Here is a 22,618-nt window from a genome sequence, read left to right on the forward strand (position 1 = left end):
GTGATGAAAATGTTCTAAACTGACAGTGATGATGGTTGTATAACTCTGTAAATATACTAACAACGAACACATTGTATACTTTAAATGAGCGCATTGTATGGTATATGAATTGCATCTCAACAAAGCTGCTACTGGGACTTCCCTGGTGGTCCAGCGGTTAAAACTCCGCGCTCCCAGTGCAGGGGGCCCGGGTTCGATCTCTGGTCAGGGAACTTGATCCTGCATGCCGCAACTAAGAGCCCGCATGCTGCAACTAAAAGAGCCTGCATGCCGCAACTGAAGATCCCACACGCCGCAACCCAGATCTTGCACGCCACAACTAAGACCTGGAGCAGGCAAGTAAATAAGTAAATTAGGGCTTCCCTGGTGGCGCAGCGGTTGAGGGTCCGCCTGCCGATGCAGGGGACACGGGTTCGTGCCCTGGTCCGGGAAGATCCCACATGCCGCGGAGTGGCTGGGCCCGTGAGCCATGGCCGCTGAGCCTGCGCATCCGGAGCCTGTGCTCCGCAACGGGAGAGGCCACAACAGTGAGAGGCCCGCGTACCGCAAAAAAATTAATTAATTAATTAATTAATTAAAAGAAAAAATGTTGCTACCAAAAAAATTTAATAAGTATTTAAAGTATATTAAGACAAAAAAATAACTAGGGCATCAAACCCATGATTTTTTTGGGATACTATCAGTTATGGCAAACTAAAATAAGTTTTTAGGTAAAACAAAAACTGTGAATCTATTTCATAAAGATATTAAATTTTTAAAAATCTCAAGGAGATAAAAAATCTCAACGAGAGATGTTCAGTGTATGTAACAGAGCTTATTTTAGCGGCAAAGCGAATTACAAAGGTCATACAGTAGCATTACATAAATATTTTATTTATATAATCATTACGGGTCCAGAGTCTGCTTTATATTTTCTGATACATCCTACTGCATCTTTAAGAGCCCAAGTGATCACACAGGGACGTGGCCCTCCTGAGTGCCATGCTCTCCCGTTGTCACACACTGAGCTCCAGGTGGCAACTCACATTTCAGGTTTTTAACTGGAGTCTGCTTGACACCCCAAGACAGCGCTGCCGAGTGAAGGTGAAGAGGAGGACTGGGCTGGGGGCAGGGGTCTGAGGTTCTGGATTCCAGGGACCCCTTCCCCAGCTTCGCCCAAGATTTTGGATGACCCAGGAGACACATGGGGACCCCCTGGCCGCTTGTGAAGGCAGCCGGTGAGGCCGACAGATCAGGTCCAAGCCCCACCGTGGCCGTCCACCCCTGCGCTGAAAGCTGAGCCTTTCAGGACTGGTTTCCACATCCACCTGTGGAGGCCGAAGGGCTGCCCTCACAGAGGCGCCGGGGTTGTGACTTCAGGCCTGAGGCCGCAGGGCCCACCACTGTCAAGTTCACAGGGGGGGCCCCTGACACCGGGCTTCGAGCTGCAAGCGGCGGGACCGAGCAGGCGTCTGAACTCAAGGGCTGCCCCCTGCAGGCTTCTCCAAGAAGAAAGCACACGGCTCTCACTGCCAAAGCTTTATTTACACCCAAGACCAGCGCTTCCTTCGACCTGTGAACAGGAGGGCCTGCAAGGGCGCGGGAATCGAGGCACCGGGTCAAGGTCTTACCCCCCGACCAACCAGCCGTGTGCTGGCTGCTGGAACCTTGCTGAACCTCGGGCACCCCGCCAGGGGGATGGGGTGACAGCAGCACCTAGTACACCTCCCAGGACTGCTGTGTCGCGGTAGATGACACACAGGGAGGGTCCAGTACAGAGCCTGGCAGGTGGTGGCCGCCCAGTCCATGCCACCCGAGAGCACCCCACCGCCACCTGACAGGTGGGGCAATGGGAGCCCGGAAGAGACAAGGACCCATGGCGAGTCACACGGAGCGGCGACCACGCTTCCCTCAGCCCCAGGCTGTCCACGCCCTTCCCCGTCTCCACCTCCCTTAGGCTCCCGCTCTCATCTCATAAAAAGTTTGGCCGAAGGCAAAACTTAGCCAGAACTGCAGAAGTATGGAGAGTCCAAACAAAAGGCTTTTTAGTATAAAGCTGATGAAAGAGACAAATGGAGAGTAATCAGAACCTCATTAGGGCAAATAAGCAACCGGCCTACAACGCCACGAAGACTGATGGCGCCCAGGAACCAGGAGGTGAAGGTGCTGAGTCTTCCCGACAGCTGCCACTGCAGGAATGGACATTTCAGGACACCCTCACCTACACCAGCAGAGACCCTGCAAAACACCCTTCAGGACTCGCACTGTTGCTCCCAAACCCTGGCCCCCAGGGCTGTGGTTCGCCACTCGGGCTCTTCATTAGAACCACCTGGAGAGTTTTCACAATGCTGGAGGCCGAGGCCACCTGCAGGGGCGGGTGGGTATCCTCTAAGGCTCCGGGTGCTCTAACCATGGCACCAGGGCAGCCAGTCCAGACCGGCAACCACTGGCTGCGTGACCAGCTGGTTCATTCCCCCTCGGGGCAGGACGGCCAAGGTCGGTCGGTGCCGGAGAAGAGCGTGTTAACAGATGCTGACTCAGCTTCCACTTCACCTGGGTAGGCTTATCACTTGGGATTTTTTTTTAATTGGCCTGGATTAAGGCCGTTAGTCATTCCTGCAACAGTCCCATCCCATCCAGCCAGCACTTCGCTAGGCTCAGGGAAAACAGCAGGAAAGGAGCAAATCCCTGCCCTCAGGGAGCTTACATTCTGTGGGGAAACTGCAGCAGAGTGAGGGGCTGTGACAACAACAGGCAGAGATGAGAACCCAAGCAGGTGGGAAGGACGAGCCAGAGGCCTCGCCCACTGTCACCTGCATGATAGGACACACACCTGCAGTGGGTTTGGGACAAAGCTCCCAAAGGAGGTCAAGGAATGAACTCAAGATCTGGAAGTCAAGACGGCCCTTTACAAACTTAAAAGGAAAGAAAGATGTAGAACAAGCATGGACTATTGATGATGATTCGGGTCAAACCAACACTAGAGCAAAGAAAGTGAGCTGGTCTGTCAGAGTAGATCTCATCCTGAGAACTACCCGAGCGGGTGGGGGTCGGTGTTTTCGAGGCCCAGTGGGGACCTGAGGGCACCTGAGACTCTCCTTCTCGGGAGCAGAGTAGACCTATGCATCGGAAGTCGTGCTGGGCCCTAGCCTGCCCAGTGTCGGCCCTGCCCACGGAAGGGAAGAGAACTGGAGCAGAGGCCAGGCTCCCAGTGTCGGGAGCCACATGTCCCAGATTTTCCAGGGCTGCTCCAATTGGCAGTGCTCAGTTTTGCTTGACCGAGAGGTCATTTGCTGAGGTTGGGGTTCCAGAATTTAGTCTCGCAAAAAGGGTGATTCACGAAATATGCAATAGGATTTTTAAGCCTCTGTAGGAGTTTTTCTACAACTTTAATGCATGATACAAGGGAGAAATTTTATTACCTATCCTAACTTTTGGCTCAAACTACATAGTCATCTTAAAGCAAACCTAAAAGTAACTACCTTGGAGCCTTTCCCACAGTGCTGGTGGGCCCTGCAGATCTGGAACTCTCCAGCTCCCATTCCCGGCCGGGCAAAGAGCCAGGGCCCTGCGAGGCTGGACACTCTGTCATCTACGAGACACTGGGGCACATGAGAGCTCAGACTTGGCTGACAGCTTCACTGCACCAGCCCTCATCTGGCCCAGGATCTCCCAAGTCCTCGGCCTCTGTCTACACTTCTGGAATGACCAGTTACAGCTGAATTGCAGCTAGCCTTTATTTCCCATTTGTTGGAGGGCCCACTCCCTCTGCAGAAATCCCAGGGAGGCCACTGCCCCTCGAAATGTGGGCAGGTGGATGCTCCTGCAGGGCTCCATCGTGATGGGAGGGGCGGCTGACCCCAGCAGCTCACTCCAAGTTACCCCCTGAGCACCTGCTCCGGTTCCAGGTCCTGTGGAAGATGCCAAGGCGCAGACATGACTGGACCGAGCCCCCCTCACAGGCAGTTGTAAATGAATAGCTGTCAGGTGAAGGTGCTCACAACCTATTTATCGCTGAGATAGGTCACAGGTGGTGCAGGTCAATCGAGGACGAAGACCAAGGGTGCCCACGTGAGAGAAGCATGGGACCTCTGTGTTCAGAGGCCCTTTGAGACCTGGCTTCTCAAAGTGTGGTCCATGGGCCGTCTGTCTCTGCATCTCCTGGGAGCTTGCTGAAATGCAGGATCTCACCTGCAAAGGACTGAATGTTTGTGTCCCCCCCAAAATCTATATTTTGAAGCTCTAATCCCCAGTGTGATGATATCTGGAGGTGGGGCCTTTGTGAGGTAATTAGGTTTGGATAAGGTCATGAGGGTGGAGGTCCCATGACGGGAGTGGATGGGACCTTTCTAAGGGATGAAGAGGCCAGAGCTTGCTCGCTCTCCATCATGTGAGGACACAGCAAGAGGCAGCTATCTACAAACCAGGAGGAGCCCCCTCACCAGAACCTGACCACCCTGGCACCCTGATCTCGGACTTCCAGCCTCCAGAACAATGAGAAATAAATGTCTGCTGTTTAAGCCCCCCAGGCTGTGGTATTTCATTACAGCAGTCTGAGCTAAGACATCATCTTGCTGAAACAGAGTCTGCATCCTAACAAGAGTCCCAGGCGCTCTCCTACGCACAGGAGAGTTCAGAGGCCCTGCTTGAAAGATGACCTCATCCTGCCCCTTTACTATACCACGGGGGAAACCCTTGACTGGGAGAGGCTTGAGTTTAGAGATTTGCCTAAAATCAGCCAGCTAAGCAAGTAGGAGAGGGAGGATGGGAACCCAGGGCTGCTGGATCTCAGGCCAATAAGCACTGGCAGCCCGGAGGGGCTTGGACCCCCGTGGTAACATGAAGGTCAGACCACAGACATCCTGGGTTCCAGACCAGACCCACGTTCAAGCAGACCGTCGGGAGACAGAAGAGTCAGAAGACCCTGCACTGGCAGCACGGGGTCGGCACGAGTAAGCAGGCTCGGAGGGTTCGTGCAGAACACATCCTGCCGACCTGCCGGAAATGAAGCCAGGCGCTCTGCGGCGACAAGGGATGTGATCCACTCATCAAACCAGAGCAGAGAGAGATGGACCAAGAAAAGACAGGGGAACCAAAGAGCCCGTTTGCTGTAATGCACCGGGCTGGACCAGAGAAGTCCAGAGTCCCAACATTCATCGTGTGGCTAAGCTTAAGGAATGAAAGTCTATGACTGGAAAGTAGCTTTAAAGTTATCTGTTCCAACTACTCCTCAGACCCGGCAAGAGGCTGTCTGGCCGCACCGTCCTGCTCCAGTGGTGGGCTCAGCTCCATCGTCGGAAACCTACCCCTTACCTTCAAAATGCTGACTCACTTTTAACCCAGCAGTTTGAGTTCTGGGGCACAAGCTGCAGGAAAGAAACTGCAAATGTGGAAAACACTAGATGCACAAACGTGTCCCACAGTGGAATGTATCACAAAGTAGACTGCGACGGTTTGTCTGGAGATTAAAAGAAGAGGGGGAAACGACCCATATACCCCTGACTGAGGCACGGTTCTCTGGAAAAGACATTCTCTGAGCACACGGCTTCCACAGGGTGCCCATAATAGGGTGAGGCACAGGGGCACCCATCTTGTCAGCCAGGTCAGAAGGATCAGTCCCCACAAGCCACAGCGTGACACACACCACAGCCAGATACGTCTTAGCAGGGATGGGCCAGATCCTAAGTATTTTTGGCTTCGCGGGCCATGTGGTCTCCGGTGCAATTACTCAACTCTACCACTGTGGTGTGAAAGCAGCTGCAGCCGTTACACAAATGAATGATAGGAACTGCATTCCGATAAAACTTTATTTACAAAAACAGGCAGCAAGTCAGATTTAGCCCCAGGCTGCACTTGCCGATCCCTGATCTCCACCTTCACATCTATTAACTTTAAATGGCAAACCAAACCAAACAAAAGGAAATGTCCTAAAATCCAACCTCAGGAAATGGCTTAATAAGCTCAACCATCTGAAATTGACTCATTCGATCCATATTTATCGAGTGCCTGCTGTGTCAGACGCGGCCCTGAGCGCTGAGGCTAAAACATGGAGCGAATTAGCCGAGCAGCTGCGTCAGAGGGACGCATTAAACACCTACAAGAGTTCATTTCACTGCGAGGAAAACCCTTGCAATGCTGCGTGAAAAGCAAAATAAGACCAAACAGTGTTTTAAAAAACACACAGTGGAAAAGAACAATGAAATAAAAATATTTAAATGTTACTAATGTTTACCTTTGGCTGGCTCAACTACCCCTTCTCTCTGTTTCTATTTGTTTTTTCATATAATCGCATATTACTTTTATAATAATAACAGTCCTTCCGTTGTTTTTAAAAGAGGAAACCCGTCTTGATTTTAAGCTAAGGTCTGTGTCCCTCCTGCAGTTTCCACAGCTGCCCCTGAAGGCAGTCAGAAGACAAGCCGCTCAGCCCTAGGTGTTCCTACACTCACCAGGGAGGGCTGGAAAGTTCAGCACCTGGGACAGAGCCCCAGGCCCCACGGGAGCCCAGCAGGAGGGCAGAGAGCCACCCCAGGTGGCTGTCCACACCTTTCCTCTCTGGTCCTCCTGCTGGGTCCGTACAAGGCACTTGGGCCACACCTATCAGAGGAAACAGAACTGAAGCAGGAAAGAGACTGGTCCCCTGAGTCTGGCTGATGCACATGGAAACAGTCCTTGTGACCCAGCAAGGGAGGACAGGCAGTCAGATTGTTGGTAAAAAGGAAGTAGAAACAAATATTGCACAGATCCCTTTACCCACATTATTAGCTGGGGAGAGACTGGCAAACATGCCGATACCAGTCACAGCAACATCTGCTCCTAATTGCTTCTCCCCCAGCATTCTCAGAACACGTCAGCTGGCGTCTGCCCTAGGAGAAAATCCGATATTTTTAACAAAGTCTTAAATCAGATGGCGTCCTTGATGAGTAATTTCTTACGTGTTTGCTCTTTGAGGCTAAAAACAGCACACCTCTAAGGGACGTGGCTGTCACCAGGGGCTGGTTGATCAGGAGGCCCCGCTTCAAACAGCATGACTAAGAGTTTCTAACTCCAGCAGCACTTTCCAATGTCTTCTTTCATTTATCATGTATTTATATCCCATATACAAGTGTTCAAGTGCTTTTAAAAGTCCACATATCCACTTCTTTACGGGTAACTTTTCTCTCTTTTCCAAATGTTCTTGTTTTTAAAAAGTCTTGTAAAAGAAAAATGTGTGTTTTTTTTAAAAAGAGTACATCTCTCTATGCTCTCATTCTCCCACTTGTTTAGTACTTTAGGCAAAATACCTACGGATAGAACATCCTGTTCTCTTTAAGGAAACTGTCTCTGGTTTTAGGTTCTCCTGCAAACACCAGCAGCCCCTTCCCACAGCCTGGGGGGAAAGCGTCTTTCTGCAGCAGCCGGTCTGACGCACCAACTCGCCTTTCGAATCCGGCAGTGGAGGTCGTGTCCCACCTCCTTCCATCCTGGCCACGCAGAACGGCCTCTGCTCAGTGAAGACCTGATGGGGGGCTGCACCTGCCCAGGATGGGGCAGGAGGCGGCCCTGGAGGGGGATGCCTTCAGGTAGAGGCTTTGGCGCTGCAGATGCAGCAGGCTAGAGCCCTTTGGTGTGGGACCACTGACGCCCCTGAATCCCTAATGGAGGAGGACACTCTCTGACGTTCCACACCCTCTTCTTTCAAGGTCAAGATCAATGCCGGTATCATCATGAACTACCCTGTAGCATCCTAGTGGCTGTGTGCCTCCTTCAGACCAGGGCGGTGCTTCTCAGAGCTTGAAACAGCCATCCTGAAATCACTGAGCCCCCCCAGAGGCAGGAGGCAGTCAGGCTCTTCCCCACTGCCCCTCCCTGAGCCCCTCTGCACCCCTGATCCCAGACCCCTGCTCACAAACCTCCCATGGCTCCCCGCTGCTGATCCAAACCCAGACTCATGGCATTAAAAACCTCCCTGCCCGGCCTGTCCCACTGCCTGGGGCCCACGCCTGGCCAAGTTGAGCAGGCCACTGGCCATGTACACACCTTGTATACCCCAAGTCGAGCAGGCCACTGGCCCTGCACACACGTTGTATCCCCCAAGTCGAGCAGGCCACTGGCCCTGCACACACGTTGTATCCCCCACGTCGAGCAGGCCACTGGCCCTGCACACACGTTGTATCCCCCATCCCGTGTGGCTGCCCTCTGCCTCCGTCCACTCATTCGGTCACCCACGGTCTGATGAGTGCCTACTATGTGCCAGGCACTGTTCTAGGAGCTAGAAGTCAGCAGCAAACAAAACAGACAAAAATCCCTGCCCTGGAAGAGCTTACATTCGAGGGGATGGAGACAAGGCAAATAGACAACGAAAATCCATAGTGTGCCGGGTGATCATAAGTGCTATGGGGAGAAAAGAGGTGGCAGGGGGACTAGTGAATGCAGGGGTGGCTGGCATGGTGGTCTGGGAAGGCCTCACTGCAGAGGTGGCATTTGAGCAGAACCCTGTAGGAGGGAGGGAGCCTCTCCATAGAAAACTGGGAGGAGAGCATTCCAGGCAGAAAGTGCAAAGGCCCTGAGGCAGGACTGTGCTGGTGTGTTCTAGGAAAGGCAAGGAGGCGGGTGGGGCTGAGGCTGAGCGGAGATCAGGAGGCCTTGTGGGCCGCCCTAGGGACACAGCTTTTCCTGTGAGTGAGACCTGAGCCTGGAGGGTTCTGACCAGAAGAGTGACACATCTGACTTCCACTGTCACAGGCCACGCCGGCTACTGTGTTGAGAACAAACCGTAAGGGGTCGGGGGAGGTGGGGGGTGTGGTGGGGGAAGACAGATACCAGAGAGGAAACTACTGCAATTATCTGAGCAAGAGACAACGGCAGCTTAAACCTGAGTTACGACTGGGTTTGCTGATGGTTTGGGTGTTGGGGGGATGACAGGAAGAGTGGAGAGAGGGATGATTCTGATGGTTTGGGCCTGAACAACCAGAAAGATGGAGTTGCCACTTTTTTTTTTTTTTTTTTTTTTGGCCACACTATGTGGCACGCAGTATCTTAGTTCCCTGGCCAGGGATTGAACCCATGCCCCCTGCATTGAGAACGTGGAGTCTTAACCACTGGACCGCCAGGGAAGTCCTGGACTTGCCATTTCCTAAGTTAGGGAAGCAACAGGAGTGGCAGGCTGTGGTGAAGGACGGGAGTGGACATCACTTCTCTATGGGACTGACGGCGACCAGCCTTTAAGCCCCAACGAGAACACTGTCTCCTCCGAGAAGCCTTCCTTACACTGAGCTGAACTGAAAGCTCACCCGCTCTGAATGCCAGCCCCTCCCTCCCCACCACCCCTCCTCTCACTCACATACACACACAGAGCACTTCTCCACCCCACTTATTTGTATCTACATATTATTCCCCTGAGTAATCTGAGGTTGATTCATCTTATAACATCAGGAAGCATTTGCACACAGTAGGTGCTCAACAAATATGTTTAGTAACATGCTGTATAGAATTGCACCTATAGTGCTTTAATAATCTAACAACTCAAGAATGTTCTTTCAAAACATCTAAAAATTATGCTTCCCACTGATTCAATATTAAGTGGTAATTATTCCATCTCAAGGGTCCTATATATAGATGCTGACCCACCCCCAATCATTCAAAATGTCCAGGCAAGCTCTGCTGGAAAGGCCATGTGAGGAAGAGGGGTGTTACCTTGCTGGTCCTTACATCCCAAGCTTTCATTTCAGAGCTGAAGCCGCCACATACGAAAACGTTGTGGTCTCTTGGATGAAATTTCAAGGTAGTGATTCTAAAGTCACTTTGACCACTGAAGAGCTGGGTTCCTACAACACGAAAAGAGAAGAGAGGGTTAGAAACTACTCAGATCACAAACGAAATACCTTGACACTAAGATGCCATCTGATACGGAGCCACGGGAAAGCACAAGCCCACCTGGGCCTGAGGCGGCCAACGGAGACTTTCTGGAAACACAACAGCAGCGGCATTTGCCCTCACTCTCTGGCCACCTGGTACTCAATTAGCTGAATCCCCCCACCCCCAGGGATAAACGAGACGTCTGAATCCACCTTTTAGGTGCTCTGTAAACATCATGCACATCAACTCATTTCAAGCACATAATCCAGTTTGCAGTTGAAAAAACCAAGACTCGGGGAGACTGAATAACATTTCCAGAGCTACACAATTAATTTTGTTAGATTATTTACTGGGAGTCTAAAAACCAAAAGCAGGGGCTTCCCTGGTGGCGCAGTGGTTGAGAGTCCGCCTGCCGATGCAGGGGACACGGGTTCGTGCCCCGGTCCGGGAGGATCCCACATGCCGCGGAGCGGCTGCGCCCGTGAGCCATGGCCGCTGAGCCTGCGCGTCCGGAGCCTGTGCTCCGCAACAGGAGAGGCCACGGCAGTGAGAGGCCTGCGTACCGCAAAAAAAAAAACAAAAAAAGCAGAATGCTCCAAAGTGATTCTTTTTAGGATCAGCATCTTACAGTCACACCCTCATGATAACCCATCGATGGTTTTCCATAGAGCGTGGCCAGTGGGGTGGCGTCAGCGTCTGGGCAATAAATGCGAGTGTGACGTCACAGTGGCTCAGGCCACAGGTTGGAGGGGGTGCGTGGACCACCTTTTCTATCTGCCATGAAATGCTGTCAACTGCTCCTGGATGCTGTGCAAACGTCTGCGTGCACACACACACCTCTGCCGTGGAAACTGTCTTCCTGTCACTGAGCTCTCTTAGAGGTAAGCCATAAAAACGCCAGAAATGTCGATCATTTAGAACAGGTCAGACTCGGGGAATAGATCTTTTGTGCTGAGCCCAGGTCTCGAAAGCCAGCATGCTTTCCTCTACACGGTGCCACAGCCCAGGAGGGACAACCTTGAAACCCTTCCCCTGGGCCTGAGGCGGCCAACAGAGACTTTCTGGAAACACAACAGCAGCGGCATTTGCCCTCACTCTCTGGCCACCTGGTACTCAATTAGCTTGAAACCCTTCCCCTGGACATAAGAAGCTGGATACCAATGCAACGCCAAGATCTCAAGCATCACCTCCTCTTACGGGAACCCAGGAAGTACACTTGGTCCTTCAATTCAGAGAGCACTTCCGGAAGGCTGTCCTGCTCTGTGTTTAGGACCACACTGTAGTTAAATGCTCCACCGGCTCACCAGGTAAGGAAATGAAAGGCATCAATTGGTCCTCTCGAGAGTTACAGCAGAAGCCTTGACAAATCCAATTTGCCTAGATCCTTGGTCTCCAAACTTGTCTGACAGTACATCCCAGCCATGAGAAACCCTTAGGCGCATACCGCCAACACGTGTATATTTATTTATGTGCTACTGTACCAGTATATTATGAGTCTAAAAGCAATTACCAAAATAAGAACATTTTGAAAGATGAGACAAGGATAAAACAAACAATATTTTAAAATATATTTTAATATGCCATTTACTAAGAGTATCAACAAACCTCTTGGAAATTATTAAATCAAATGAGTTATAATAATTTTAGTAAGAGCAACAGGACTGAATATGCTTACACTTTTTTAAAATGTAGGGACCTTTTTGTGAGTCAGTGATTTGACAGTAGCCCGGTTACAGCTTAAGTTTACACACTGAACACTGTCAGAGCCCCAAAGCCTCCTTCCAGAGATGTGAGGACCCAGAATGGAAGAGACGTTTACCACTAGCAACAGGGGAGACATTTTCCGCTTCCATCTACCACTGATGCAAAGGATTTTGTGAACAATTTGCTAGTAAAGCTCCAGTTCCCCTAATGTCAAATAATGGCTCCCGCCACTAATCAGCGGGTATTGCTGTATATGCTCCTATTTCTAACAACCTAATTCAAAATCCACTGAAATTTTCATTTACAGGATTTTAAAGCAGGATTAGAAAAACACTGTTCCCAGGTTAACAGTGCTGACACTGAAGTTTTTAATAGGTGACACGTTCACATAGTTTTTGGCAACAAAAATTACAGTGGTATAAACAATTAAAAACATCTGTTTTCAAAGTGTTCTCTCCAAAGCGCAGATTTCTTGGAAAGAGGCTGCTCCCTTGTTCTTTGTTCAAGCATCACCTTTACCCTGATGGATGACTAACTGTGTGGATTTTTTTCTAGTATCTTCTAAGGGCCTACAATTGGCAGTCAGTTGTCATCAGAGAAAACTCTGGAAACACTTGGCTTTTTGTAAATGAAGACTCTATACCTCTTTAAGCTCAACAAGCCCCTTAACTATTTTGCTACAAAATGCAACTCACAAAGATTTCCACGGTCATCCTATGTCATCACAATGCTGTCAAGACCTGGCCAGTTTGGGTCGTTGCACTGACTACGGTGACGGGACTATAGACAGCAGCCTAGCTGTCCGAGCTGAGAGGGCAGTTAAGGCAGATGTGGTTCTCTGCCTGGTGGGATGTTGAAAAGCCATTTCCAACTGGAATGATAAATAGCATTCTGTGGCAAGAAGGACAAAGCTCGATACCCGTTCTTAAATTACAGGAGTATTAAAGAAGGACTGACATGAACAAAGATAGGGAAGACGTGATTCACCCACAGGAAATGAGCTGTTCTAGGGGTAGTAAGGTAACTTCTTAAATTATACTAATATTGCTGTCATAATACTGTTTTTCTAATAAGTAAAGAACTCTTCTATAAAAGCACGAGGAAGATGAGCAGACCTGTCGTATGCTGTGTGCTGTGTCCCTCTCATTAGGTCAAGAGACAAGCAACACTCTCAAGTAGACCAAAAAAATCACTTCCTGAGGAACTGGTCTAATTGGAAACCTGGTATTCCCAGTTCTTATTCTTCTTTTCCTTTCCTGAAACTTGTCTGGGACCCAAACTCTTCCTCGCCTTTTCTGCTACACTTCGGGGTCAGAAAGCAAGCGTGACATGCCCGGTTAGCAAGCCCCCCGCCCAGGGAGGATGGAGCAGGGGGCCGCCCGCCCGTGCGGTACCGCGTGCCCTGGGGATGGGCTTCGTGCCTGCAGCGCTGGCTGCAGGAGCTTCGCTCCAGCCAGGGGGCTGGGGGAGCCACATGGGGGCTAAGGGCGAGGGACTATCACTACATCCCCTCGATGGAAAAGGAGCACAGATGTCGCTGCGACCCTCACACCGGCGCAAGAAGGCCCCTGTAGGCCAGAAGTCTTCTCTCCAGACAGATACAGCCGCGCCTAATGCCGACTCCTTGCTCATTTGGAACTCACTGCCAACCCTTAAGTCCAAAAGGAAAAACAAACTCTATATGCCTGGAGAAAAAATTCTCCCTGTTTCTTGGACCATAGCATATACCATATGCTTATTTCAGGAAAAGCAGTGAATTAGCCATGTTTTTTTCAAAAAGTGCCGTGACAGTCTTGCCAATAATGGGGGAAAAAGATGAGAGGAAAAGTGAAAGTCGAGTTGCTAAAAGATAATGACTGGACTTTTTTGCTGAAAAAATGTATTTCTGACTACGTTATTCATCCTCAATCCCCCAAAGAGACTGAGAGAGAATCTATGTCTTTTAAGTACTAAAATTTTCCAGTTAGAAGACAAGCTGTAATTTCTACTTTTTCCTACTTTTACTTGTAATAACTAGGCCTTCACTGTACTTCTTTGTTAAAAGGGACCAAAATGAAATTTTTCCAGTTTTGAATAATAATTACAGATACCTATTGGGAAACACGAGGTAAGGAGGTCTGGGGCGAGACTGTGGCACAGAAATCAGGACCCCAGCCATTGTCACCCAGCAACCTGTTCAAAGTGGGAGGTGATACAGCAGAGGGGTGGGGAGTCACAAACACCCGGGTCCCGCCCCAGCTCTGTCACTTCCAGTGGAGCGACCTTGGGCAGGGCCCTTCCCTGCTGTGTCACACGCCCTCATAAACACACGTCTGTCGGGAGGGCTGTACGGAAAGCATTCTAGAGGGCCTGGCAGACAGCAAACAACAAAGGGGAAAACTCTTACAGTTTGAAAAAAACTAAACCTCAAATTATTGAATCCACCCTTAGTTAAACTGAAAGCTAAAGCCAAGGGATATGAGTTTTTAAGAGCAGGGAACTTGAGAGATTACTGACGTTGAGTTTTTGTTCTGAGGCTATGAGAATACAATGCCTTGGGCTGCCTTTACATTTAGTTAAAGAGATACAAATAAAGGCTGGTAAATATTTATCAGAAACTGTCTTGAAGGTGACAGCCACGCTGGAGGTGAAGGTCCTTTGCTGTCAGATGTGTTCCTACTCTGCAACTTTTCATAAATGGAGTAGCTTTTTTTGTTTGTTGTTTTTGTTTTTTTTAATTTTTCTTTATTTATTTTCTTTATTTTTTTTATTTTTATTTTTGGCTGTGTTAGGTCTTCGTTGCTGTGCGCGGGCTTTTTCTAGTTGTGGTGAGCGGAGGCTGCTCTTCCTTGCAGCGCACAGGCTTCTCACTGCGGTGTCTTCTCTTGTTGCGGAGCACAGGCCCTAGACGCGCGGGCTTCAGTAGCTGTGGCTCGCGGGCTCTAGAGCGCAGGCTCAGTATTTGTGGCACACAGGCTTAGTTGCTCCGCAGCATGTGGGATCTTCCTGGACCAGGGCTCGAACCCGTGTCCCCTGCATTGGCAGGCGGATTCTTAACCACTGTGCCACCAGGGAAGCCGGGAGTAGCTTGTTTATCGCACCCCCTCCTGGGCAATGCTACTTTGAGCACAATGGTTAGTTGTATATAACCTTTAACCGTGAGACTTATCTGGCTTGTTTACATGTTTGTTATGGAAAATTCCATTTATTCACTGCATGCTGCTTATAAGAAACCGAGTTTTAAAATATTTAGTCCACTGACACTGACTTTATTGATCTTGTTCTAATGATCTCAACCAGGATAAAAGAACTGTTCAGACTCTCTTGGAGTTAGGAAAAACCACTTCTTTTCCTCCTTGAATCCATAATGATACAGATAAACTATAAATCGCCATTAAAACAAAAGCCTGTTTAAGACAGAACGCAGAAACTCAACTGGGTCTCTTGACACGACTAGCGCTGGCAATGCACCGTCACCAATATTGCTGTGATAAGGCAGCTGTAACACTGGCCGCGCTCCTCCTCGGGGAGCCCCCCTCTTTCTCCGGTGGAGACACTGAGCTTCCCAGGGTGACCACCTGCGTGGCCAGGCAACACTGCCTGTCAACCCTAACGCCTACCCTGTGGGACCCTATGGTCACGAGGGCTCCAGGGCCCTGAGGGGCCTCCTCTGTCCCAGCACGTCTGGCCCCCGGCCCAGCTCCTGGCACGTAAGAAGCACTTGACACAGGTCAGGTGAAACCCAAGTACGGGTCCCCAAGAAAGAGCAGGGAAGCTCATGCCCTCCTCTCCAGAGAGATGGCGCCTATCGCCTCCAGGCCTGCCTGGGGCTTGCACGTGTCATGCCACAACCCTGCGTGGGAGGTGTAATTACCCCATTTCTCAGCGTTGGGGGAATGAGGGATGGAAGCCCAGAGAGGTGAGGCCTCGTCCAGGGCCTTGTGAGTCGGCCACGCTGGGACAGAGGCTGGACCCCTGTGACCCTGGAGCCCGCCCGCGAGCGATTCGTGACCTTTCCTTCCGCTGAGCTCTGCGCGCACATCACAGGCTCGGGAGCCGGTAGGGGAGATGCTGACGAGGGATTGGCTGGTGCTGTCGGCTGGTGGTGATTGAGCTCGTGTTCCCAGGCAGGCGGTGTATGACTCATCCTGTGAAAATCAATATCGTTACACTCATCCTCTGGGAAGTATTCAGCCAGCCGTAAATTTAACCCTCCTGACTCAAAGTTAACGAAGAAAGGAGCTTACTAACTTTCAAATCAAACTCTGTGAATCAGAAACGAGCACCATCTTGGCACGCCGGGCAGAGTCCCGGGGAGGGTCCAGGCCAGAGTCAGACGGGCCCGCGTCTGCACGCTCCCTGTAGGTAAGCTAGCAGCCCCGGGATCCGCCGGCAAGCCTCTCAGATCCGTGGGCTCCTAATACGTGCACTCAGGAGAATAAATCTTACCTTCAGGGCTTGTTGTGAGGATTAGAAATAATGCACATAAGACAGCAAGCCCCAGGCAAACGACAGCCCCGACAGACAGACAGACAGCGGCTGCAGCAGCAGCAGTAGTCACAGCAGAAACAGCAGTAGCTGTTGTAGAAATTTCTTTCGTATCAAGTTTGGCCACTGCATTTCATTAACTGGACAAGTCTGAATTTTCCAAAATTAAAAAAAAAAAAAAAAGTTCTCAACTTGCAAACAGGTCCCAAAGGTACAACTTATGCTGGTTTTCTGGGACTCAGAAGTCACCACCAGGACAACGAACAAGCCGTGACTGTGTTTAGCCTCCGGGGTCAGTCAACAGAGGTCGTCCTACCTACAAAGGGAGCCAAACTGCAGTGCAAGCACAATTAAACACACACACAGATAAAAACATCACGTCTGTGCAATAAGGGTAATGAATGAAACAGTGCCGTTGATTAAAAACCACCTTTGATTTATCCAGAGGGCTGGCACGAGCTTAACTAGAGGCAGATGACTAGTCAGAGGTTTGTGGAGGCGTGGAAGGACCTCGAAGGCAGGTTCTAAAGTGTGAGATATGGGGCTGGCAGGGGCTTTACTCAAGCTTGGTAACATCTGATTTAATATCCACAACTAGGTCAGCTTCTTACTCCAAAGCTGTATGGAAAGAGGGGGAGAAATCGAGGTTGGGACTGCAGAGAAATACTCCTCAGCGGAGGAGAAGAGCGTGGGTGGGAATGGGGACGGGTGCCCGGGATCAAAAGGGCACAGCCTTGAGAACAGACTAGTTTAAAGGAGGGCTGGGAAAGGGATGCCGGTGAAGGAGCGAGCTTAGGAGAAAGTGGGACTCCACTGTGTAGAGGAGTCTGCGGGGTCCCGCCTGTATCTGTGGGACGGAGGACAGGAGGGCAGGCGGCTGCTCCCAGGGCAAGAGGGCACTGGAGGGGCGGCAGCCAGGGACCGCCATCAGCTCAGACCTCACTGGGGCACAGAGCTCTGCACAGCCTCCATATCTGGATCTAGTAGTAAAACCCCGAGGACCAAAGGAGCAATGACACGAGACGTGCCCACACCCTCGGGAGCTCCATGTCCATGCCCGCTGCTGTCCGCGGGCGCGTGAAGGACACCTAACCGGGTTCCTCTGAGCTGTTCCAGAGAATAGTCATGGTGCTGGAAAGCCTAACGGCTGGAAAAGCCCAGGCCCCTCTCACCAGCGCCTCCCAGGAGACCCAGGGTCAGGGTGCGGCACCACTCTGAAGGCTTTAGCCCAACAAGGAGCCCCCCTGCCGCCACTTCTCCAAAGCCGAGTGAGCCCCTGACACTCTTCTCCGGGCTTTTAATATGGACGCTTCTCACCCTTCCTCTGACAAGTGTTTTAAAATCGTCAGGGCAAACATTTCTCCTGCTGGGACGGCGGCTGTCGATAGCCGGAGAAGCACCCTTCAGCCAGTCACTTCATCAGAGGGATCAGTCTGGGCGCGCTTTCTTCCCAGAGGCCCCGAGTTATCCTCGGCAGGTGGTGAGCCAGCTGCCCGGGTGAGAGCGGGCTCCCCCGGAGTCGGCTTAAGCAAACTGTTCGGTCACAGCCCAGAAACACACGTGCTTGAGGGTACCCACTCTTGTCCTTGAACAGCCAAAGCCTCTGCCAGTCACACGGGCCGGAGCTGAACCCCAGCTCTGTCACTGCAAGTCATCCAACGCTCCAAGCCTCAGTTTCTGAGCCCATGAAATAGGGATGAAAACACTTCCCCCATAGGTTAGCGTGAAGACTAACTATGTAATAAGCAGAGAGCCTAACATCCACTTATTCATTCTGGCTTGATCCAGGCCAGGCAGGGTGCCAGGAACCAGGGCTACACGGCTCACAGCCTGGCCCACAGGGAGCGCCCAGCCGATTTGTCACTCCCCTTTTCCTTGGAGCATTCCTGTGATGGAGGCCCCAGTCATGATGCAAAAACAAGGGAGACACCAGAAGACACTTCTTGGAAAAGAAAAGTCATGATCATTCATGGGTCCAGTTCCAGTCGGTCACTCGGGCCCACGCACCATGACCCCCACGGAAAGACACAGGGACCCCAGAGCAGAAGGAGCCAGGCAGGGGCGGGGGCAGCAGGGCGCGGGAAGCGGGGTCTGAGTGAAGAGGACGCCCGCTCAAGCGAAAGGCACGTGCCGACCCATCACGAGGAGGAAGCTGCTACCCCGCTCAGGCCATTTTGTCACGGAGCAGCGGAGGACGTAGGAGAGGCTGGGAGACCCTGAAAGGCGGTCTTCCTGCTGGTCTGCCCCCAGACCCACACGTGGGATCAAGAGCGACACCAGGAAGCTGGCTCGGGGGGACCTCTGGGGGCTTTTGGAACTGAGCCACCAAAGCTGCCCCGTTTGGGGACGTGGTCCAGCCACTGCGGCTCTCCGGATGCTCAGAGGAACACGGCTATGATTTCCTACCTTCTGAAGGGCCTTGTGGGCAGGGGCGGGGAAGGGAAGGGCAGCCTTTGCTGAGCGCTTGCCGTGCGGCAGGCACTCTGGATACGTTATCCCAGCTGTTCCCCTCCATGACCTCAGCTGCTGGGCATTGCTACCCATCTCACAGATGCGGAAACGGAAGTAAAGGAAGCTTCCCCGAGGACGCCCGGCTTGGGTAGGTGGAAGAGCCGTGTCTCCCCATCCAAGTTCCTCCTACCACACGGGGCTGCCTCCAGCATCCGGGAGCTGGGACCGGGTGGCACGGCCTGGATGCCCCGGATGGGCTGGACACACGTCAGGAGAGCTGACTGGGCACAGGAAGGAGGACAGGGTGCCCTGCCCATCCAGGGCCCTGGAGGCTCCAGGGAAAGGACCATCTCCTTTGCAGCCAACAAATGCAAAGTTCAAGGCCTCGTGTGCCTCCCAGGCCTTAACAGCCAGGCTGGGGGCGATGGTCTAAGGGGTGGAATCTGCAAGAACCAGTACCACTTAGAACTGAACGAGCTCAAGCTCTTCGGGGGCTTTTGAGGAGACTGGCCGATGTGGTGTGCCGGACAGCTGACTCATAAAGCCGGCGGCACTCGGGGCCCTGGTGGAGTCGAAGACCAGCGCTCCCCGAGGCCGCCTCAGCCTGACGCACCAGAGACGTTTCCTTAGGAAGATTACAGACTGAAATGATAGCACCAGAAATAATTAACCTGTGAGCAGATTTTATTTAAGTGTTGATTCATGGTTGTTCTCTAAGCCAACAGCCCGTCAGAACTATAAATTAACGAGATAAAATGTTGCTGGCCCTCCATATTTCAGGCCGGGTATTGACGTTTTAGAATCCACAGATTTTTAACTGTATTGACTGAGGACACCAGGATAAATGGCCTTGGCGCCAAATTCCCATTAACGACAATGGGCACCGAGTGACTAATTCCCAGAGCGCCGCGGTGAGAACGCCCTGCGCTGCTTTCTCCTGGCGGGGAGTTCTAATTAGATTGAAATGGAACAGCCAAATCACCAAGGGCGGAAAGAGGCAAAGCAAGTGAAAAGGAAGATCAGACTCGGTGACAAGAAAGGACAGAAGTCAAATGAGGCCGAGAGCCACGGGGGCTGTATACAGCCCCCGCACGCCCTGGGCCAGGTGGGGTGCCGGAATGCGGCGTGGGCGTGCGTGCAGACCCCACTCCGGCGGCCCCTGATGAACCCACCCCCGCCTGGCAAGGGCCTCCTCAGCTCTGCCTCACGTGCACGCATGCTGAGCAGCTGCTCCGAGCCAGGCCTGGCCACGTGACAGAGACACAAAGACCACCTGGATGGGCCCCATCCTCAAGGAGCTCCCACACTAGCCATGGAGATGGACACAGAAACCAAACCTCTCAGTGGCAGAGGCCCCACCCAGGGGTTGGCGGCCTTCCCCAAGGGCAAGGCCAGACCCCTGGACCCTACGCACCAAGCAACAAAGGACATCCAGCACGCTGACCATGGTAGCCCCAGCCCAGGTCCTGTACAAGTAGCTGCTGAAGGAATGAGAGGGGGCCTTCAATAGGCAAACCGGGTGGTGAGCCCATTCCCAGCAGAGGGGTGGGGGGCAAAAGTGCCCCCTCACCTCCCCGGGGGGACGGCAAAGCCCTGAGGGCCCGGCCATGCTTTCCCTGTCCCACCCAACACACCACAGCTAGAGGAGCAGCTGGGACCGGGCCAGACAATGTTCCCTCCAGCGAGTTCTACCACCAGCTGGGCAGGGCTGCCACATCCCCTCCTGAAGCTCCCCACCCAGCCTCGGGTCACCCCCAGCCCGCTACAGCCACCAGGGAGGCCTGCCCAGGGTGCACATGGAGCCATGATTCTCTCCTGCTCCAAACTCAGCAATGGCCCCTACTGCCACCTGCTGCGGCAGTGCCTAACGGGCCAGGTGAGAGGACTCTCTTCGAACGTCTGAAAATGTCAGAGCCCCCCCCCCACTCACTCACTCACACACACACATACACACACACAATGGCAATGTCTGCTTAACATCTGTTGATTGAGAAGATAGATCATGACAAAGGGCCGCTAGGAATCCATTAATGTTATCAAATGAACTTGTATTTGATTAACACGACAGCATCACCAGCATGTGAGAAGCATCCCTTCTCCACTCTTGGGCAGGCAGTGCAGGTACCCATGGGTGCTCAGTGACACTGGACTGGGGAGCGGCATCTGGGGAATGCACACCCCACAGGCCAGGAAGCGCATGGAGCCCGAGCTCCCCTTCCTGCACCCCCAAACTCACTTCCCCCAGCTCCCTGCACCCCACACTTCCACACACACCACGTGGTTCATGTTCCTGAACTCCGTCCTCATTCCATCTGCTGAGAACCCACTTCCCTCCCCCTCCCCAGCCCCACTCCATCCTGATTCTCTGTCCCCCAGTTCCTGCCTCAGCTTGGGTCCCACTTCCTCCAGGAAGCCTTCCTTGATATCCCAGGCTAGATGTCCTTGCGGTTCCTATATCTCTCTCCATCACTGTACCCTGGGACTCTCTGCAATTCTGTCTCCCCCAGTGGATGTGAGCTCCTCCAGGGTGGATCCTGGGACTTATTCACCTCTGTGTCTCCAATACCGAGCACGGCTTATTGGACACACAGGTAACAAAGTATAACAGTCAGGCAGCTGGCTTCGGAGCCTGGCAGACCTGTGTGCATCCTGGTTCAGCCACTTCCTGGTTGTGCCCCGTGCCTGTGTGTGACGAGGGGATTCCGGTGGTGCCAGTCTCAAAGGGTGAATGGGCCCTCACCCCACATGTTAAGCTGCAGAGGAATGCCTTGCACACAGTCGGTGCTCAGTGACAGTACCTACTGCTGGCACCAGCGACCCAACTGTCACCGTCACCCAGGGCACCAAACCCCCTAAGCCTCGACTCCCTCTCAGAGGGGCTCACAGGAAGAGCGTGGTCTTTGTTGCCAAAAAGAACACCGTACACTCAGCACTGTGTAAAGGGCCCAGGGTTTGCAGCTGCACGGACGTGGCTCCAAACCCCCACCTGCCCTGCACCACTGGAGGCCCTGAGCCAGTCACTCGGCCCTTGCAGCCTCAGTCTAGTCGCCTGTGAAATGGGGATAACAATGGCTGGCAGGATTGAAATGTGTGCAAAGCCTGTGGCACAGTACCAGCCGCCGACACAGCCAACAGCCTGGTCAACACCCCACTGACGGCACACGGGGCCCAGCCAAAGGAGCTGCATGGCCTCAAAAGGGTCGTCCCTCAGTGACCCAGCAAGAGAGGAGGACACTCCAGGTAGCAACAAACCCGCTGCATCCAAGCTGCGGGGCGGAGCTGGGTGGCTGGACCCCGGAGTGATCACCCCCTGTTTGCCAGGCTCTGGGAGAGGCACGGACCCCAGGACCACCACAGCTGGGCCAGGCAGGCAGGGGCTGCCTGAGGGCTCGAGGGACGCCCCGGGCACTGGTGTGAACCCAGGCCTCCCCTCCTGGTGCTGGCAGCGATGCCCAGCAGAAAAGTGACCCAGGAGGAACCCAGGGAGGAAAAGGCAACGTGGGCGCTGAGGGCAGCCGGCCCGGGGGTCAGGGGCAAGGCTGGAACCCAGGTCTGCGCTCGCTGGCTCTGTTCTCGCCCGAAGCACAGACAGGCCCCCGCTCCAGGGCTGTGGCGGGATTCGTGCTCAACGTGCCGGCTGCATCGGAATGCCGGGGAATGGAAAGTTCCTCCCACTGACTCCTCTCTCCTCCTCGCGCTGCTTGTTGAGAGCCCCCTTAGGATTTAGCCAGCGTGAATCCATCTCGCCCAAATGCCTTTTCAGTGTGGGCATGAAAGCAGAGCTCATTTGCTGGCTTTCCGTACGAGCTGGAATCATTCCTTACAGCCTTTCAGCGACAGTGAATTGACAGGAATTCTAAACTGATTCCAACCAAAGGACGCTGTGATGAAGCTAAATCTATCTCAGTACAAATTGCATGTCAGAAGTTGATTAAAAAGTCACCTCTATCCAGCTCCACAGGTTGGGGCTGGGACAACCTTGGGACTCTGTCCTCCGGGCAGGTTGGCAGAGGTCCACTGTGAAGCCTACGGGCCAGTCTCGGTTTCAGGCAAACAGCCTGGAGACAGGCTTGCCGAGTATGAGTCTCCCCTCGTCCCGTCTGCCCCTGCCCTGAAACCGTCTGCAGCTGGCGGCTGCAGAATCCCCCTCCCAGAAACCTCCCCAGTGAGAAAGGCGCCA

The 22,618-nt window shown here is 52.7% G+C and overlaps 1 protein-coding gene across 2 annotated transcripts in view; it reads right to left on the minus strand.

Moving 5' to 3' along the window:
• Positions 1 to 22,618, minus strand: part of WDR25 (WD repeat domain 25) — a 142,184-nt gene that overhangs the window by 36,932 nt on the left and 82,634 nt on the right. For both annotated transcript variants that reach the window (XM_060003918.1, XM_060003919.1), the window contains exon 4: positions 9,655 to 9,785. In XM_060003918.1, coding sequence (XP_059859901.1) covers positions 9,655 to 9,785 — 131 coding nt within the window. The remainder of the gene's footprint in view (positions 1 to 9,654; positions 9,786 to 22,618) is intronic.

Source organism: Delphinus delphis, chromosome 2 (genome assembly GCF_949987515.2).
Source record: "Delphinus delphis chromosome 2, mDelDel1.2, whole genome shotgun sequence".
NCBI lineage: Eukaryota > Metazoa > Chordata > Mammalia > Artiodactyla > Delphinidae > Delphinus > Delphinus delphis.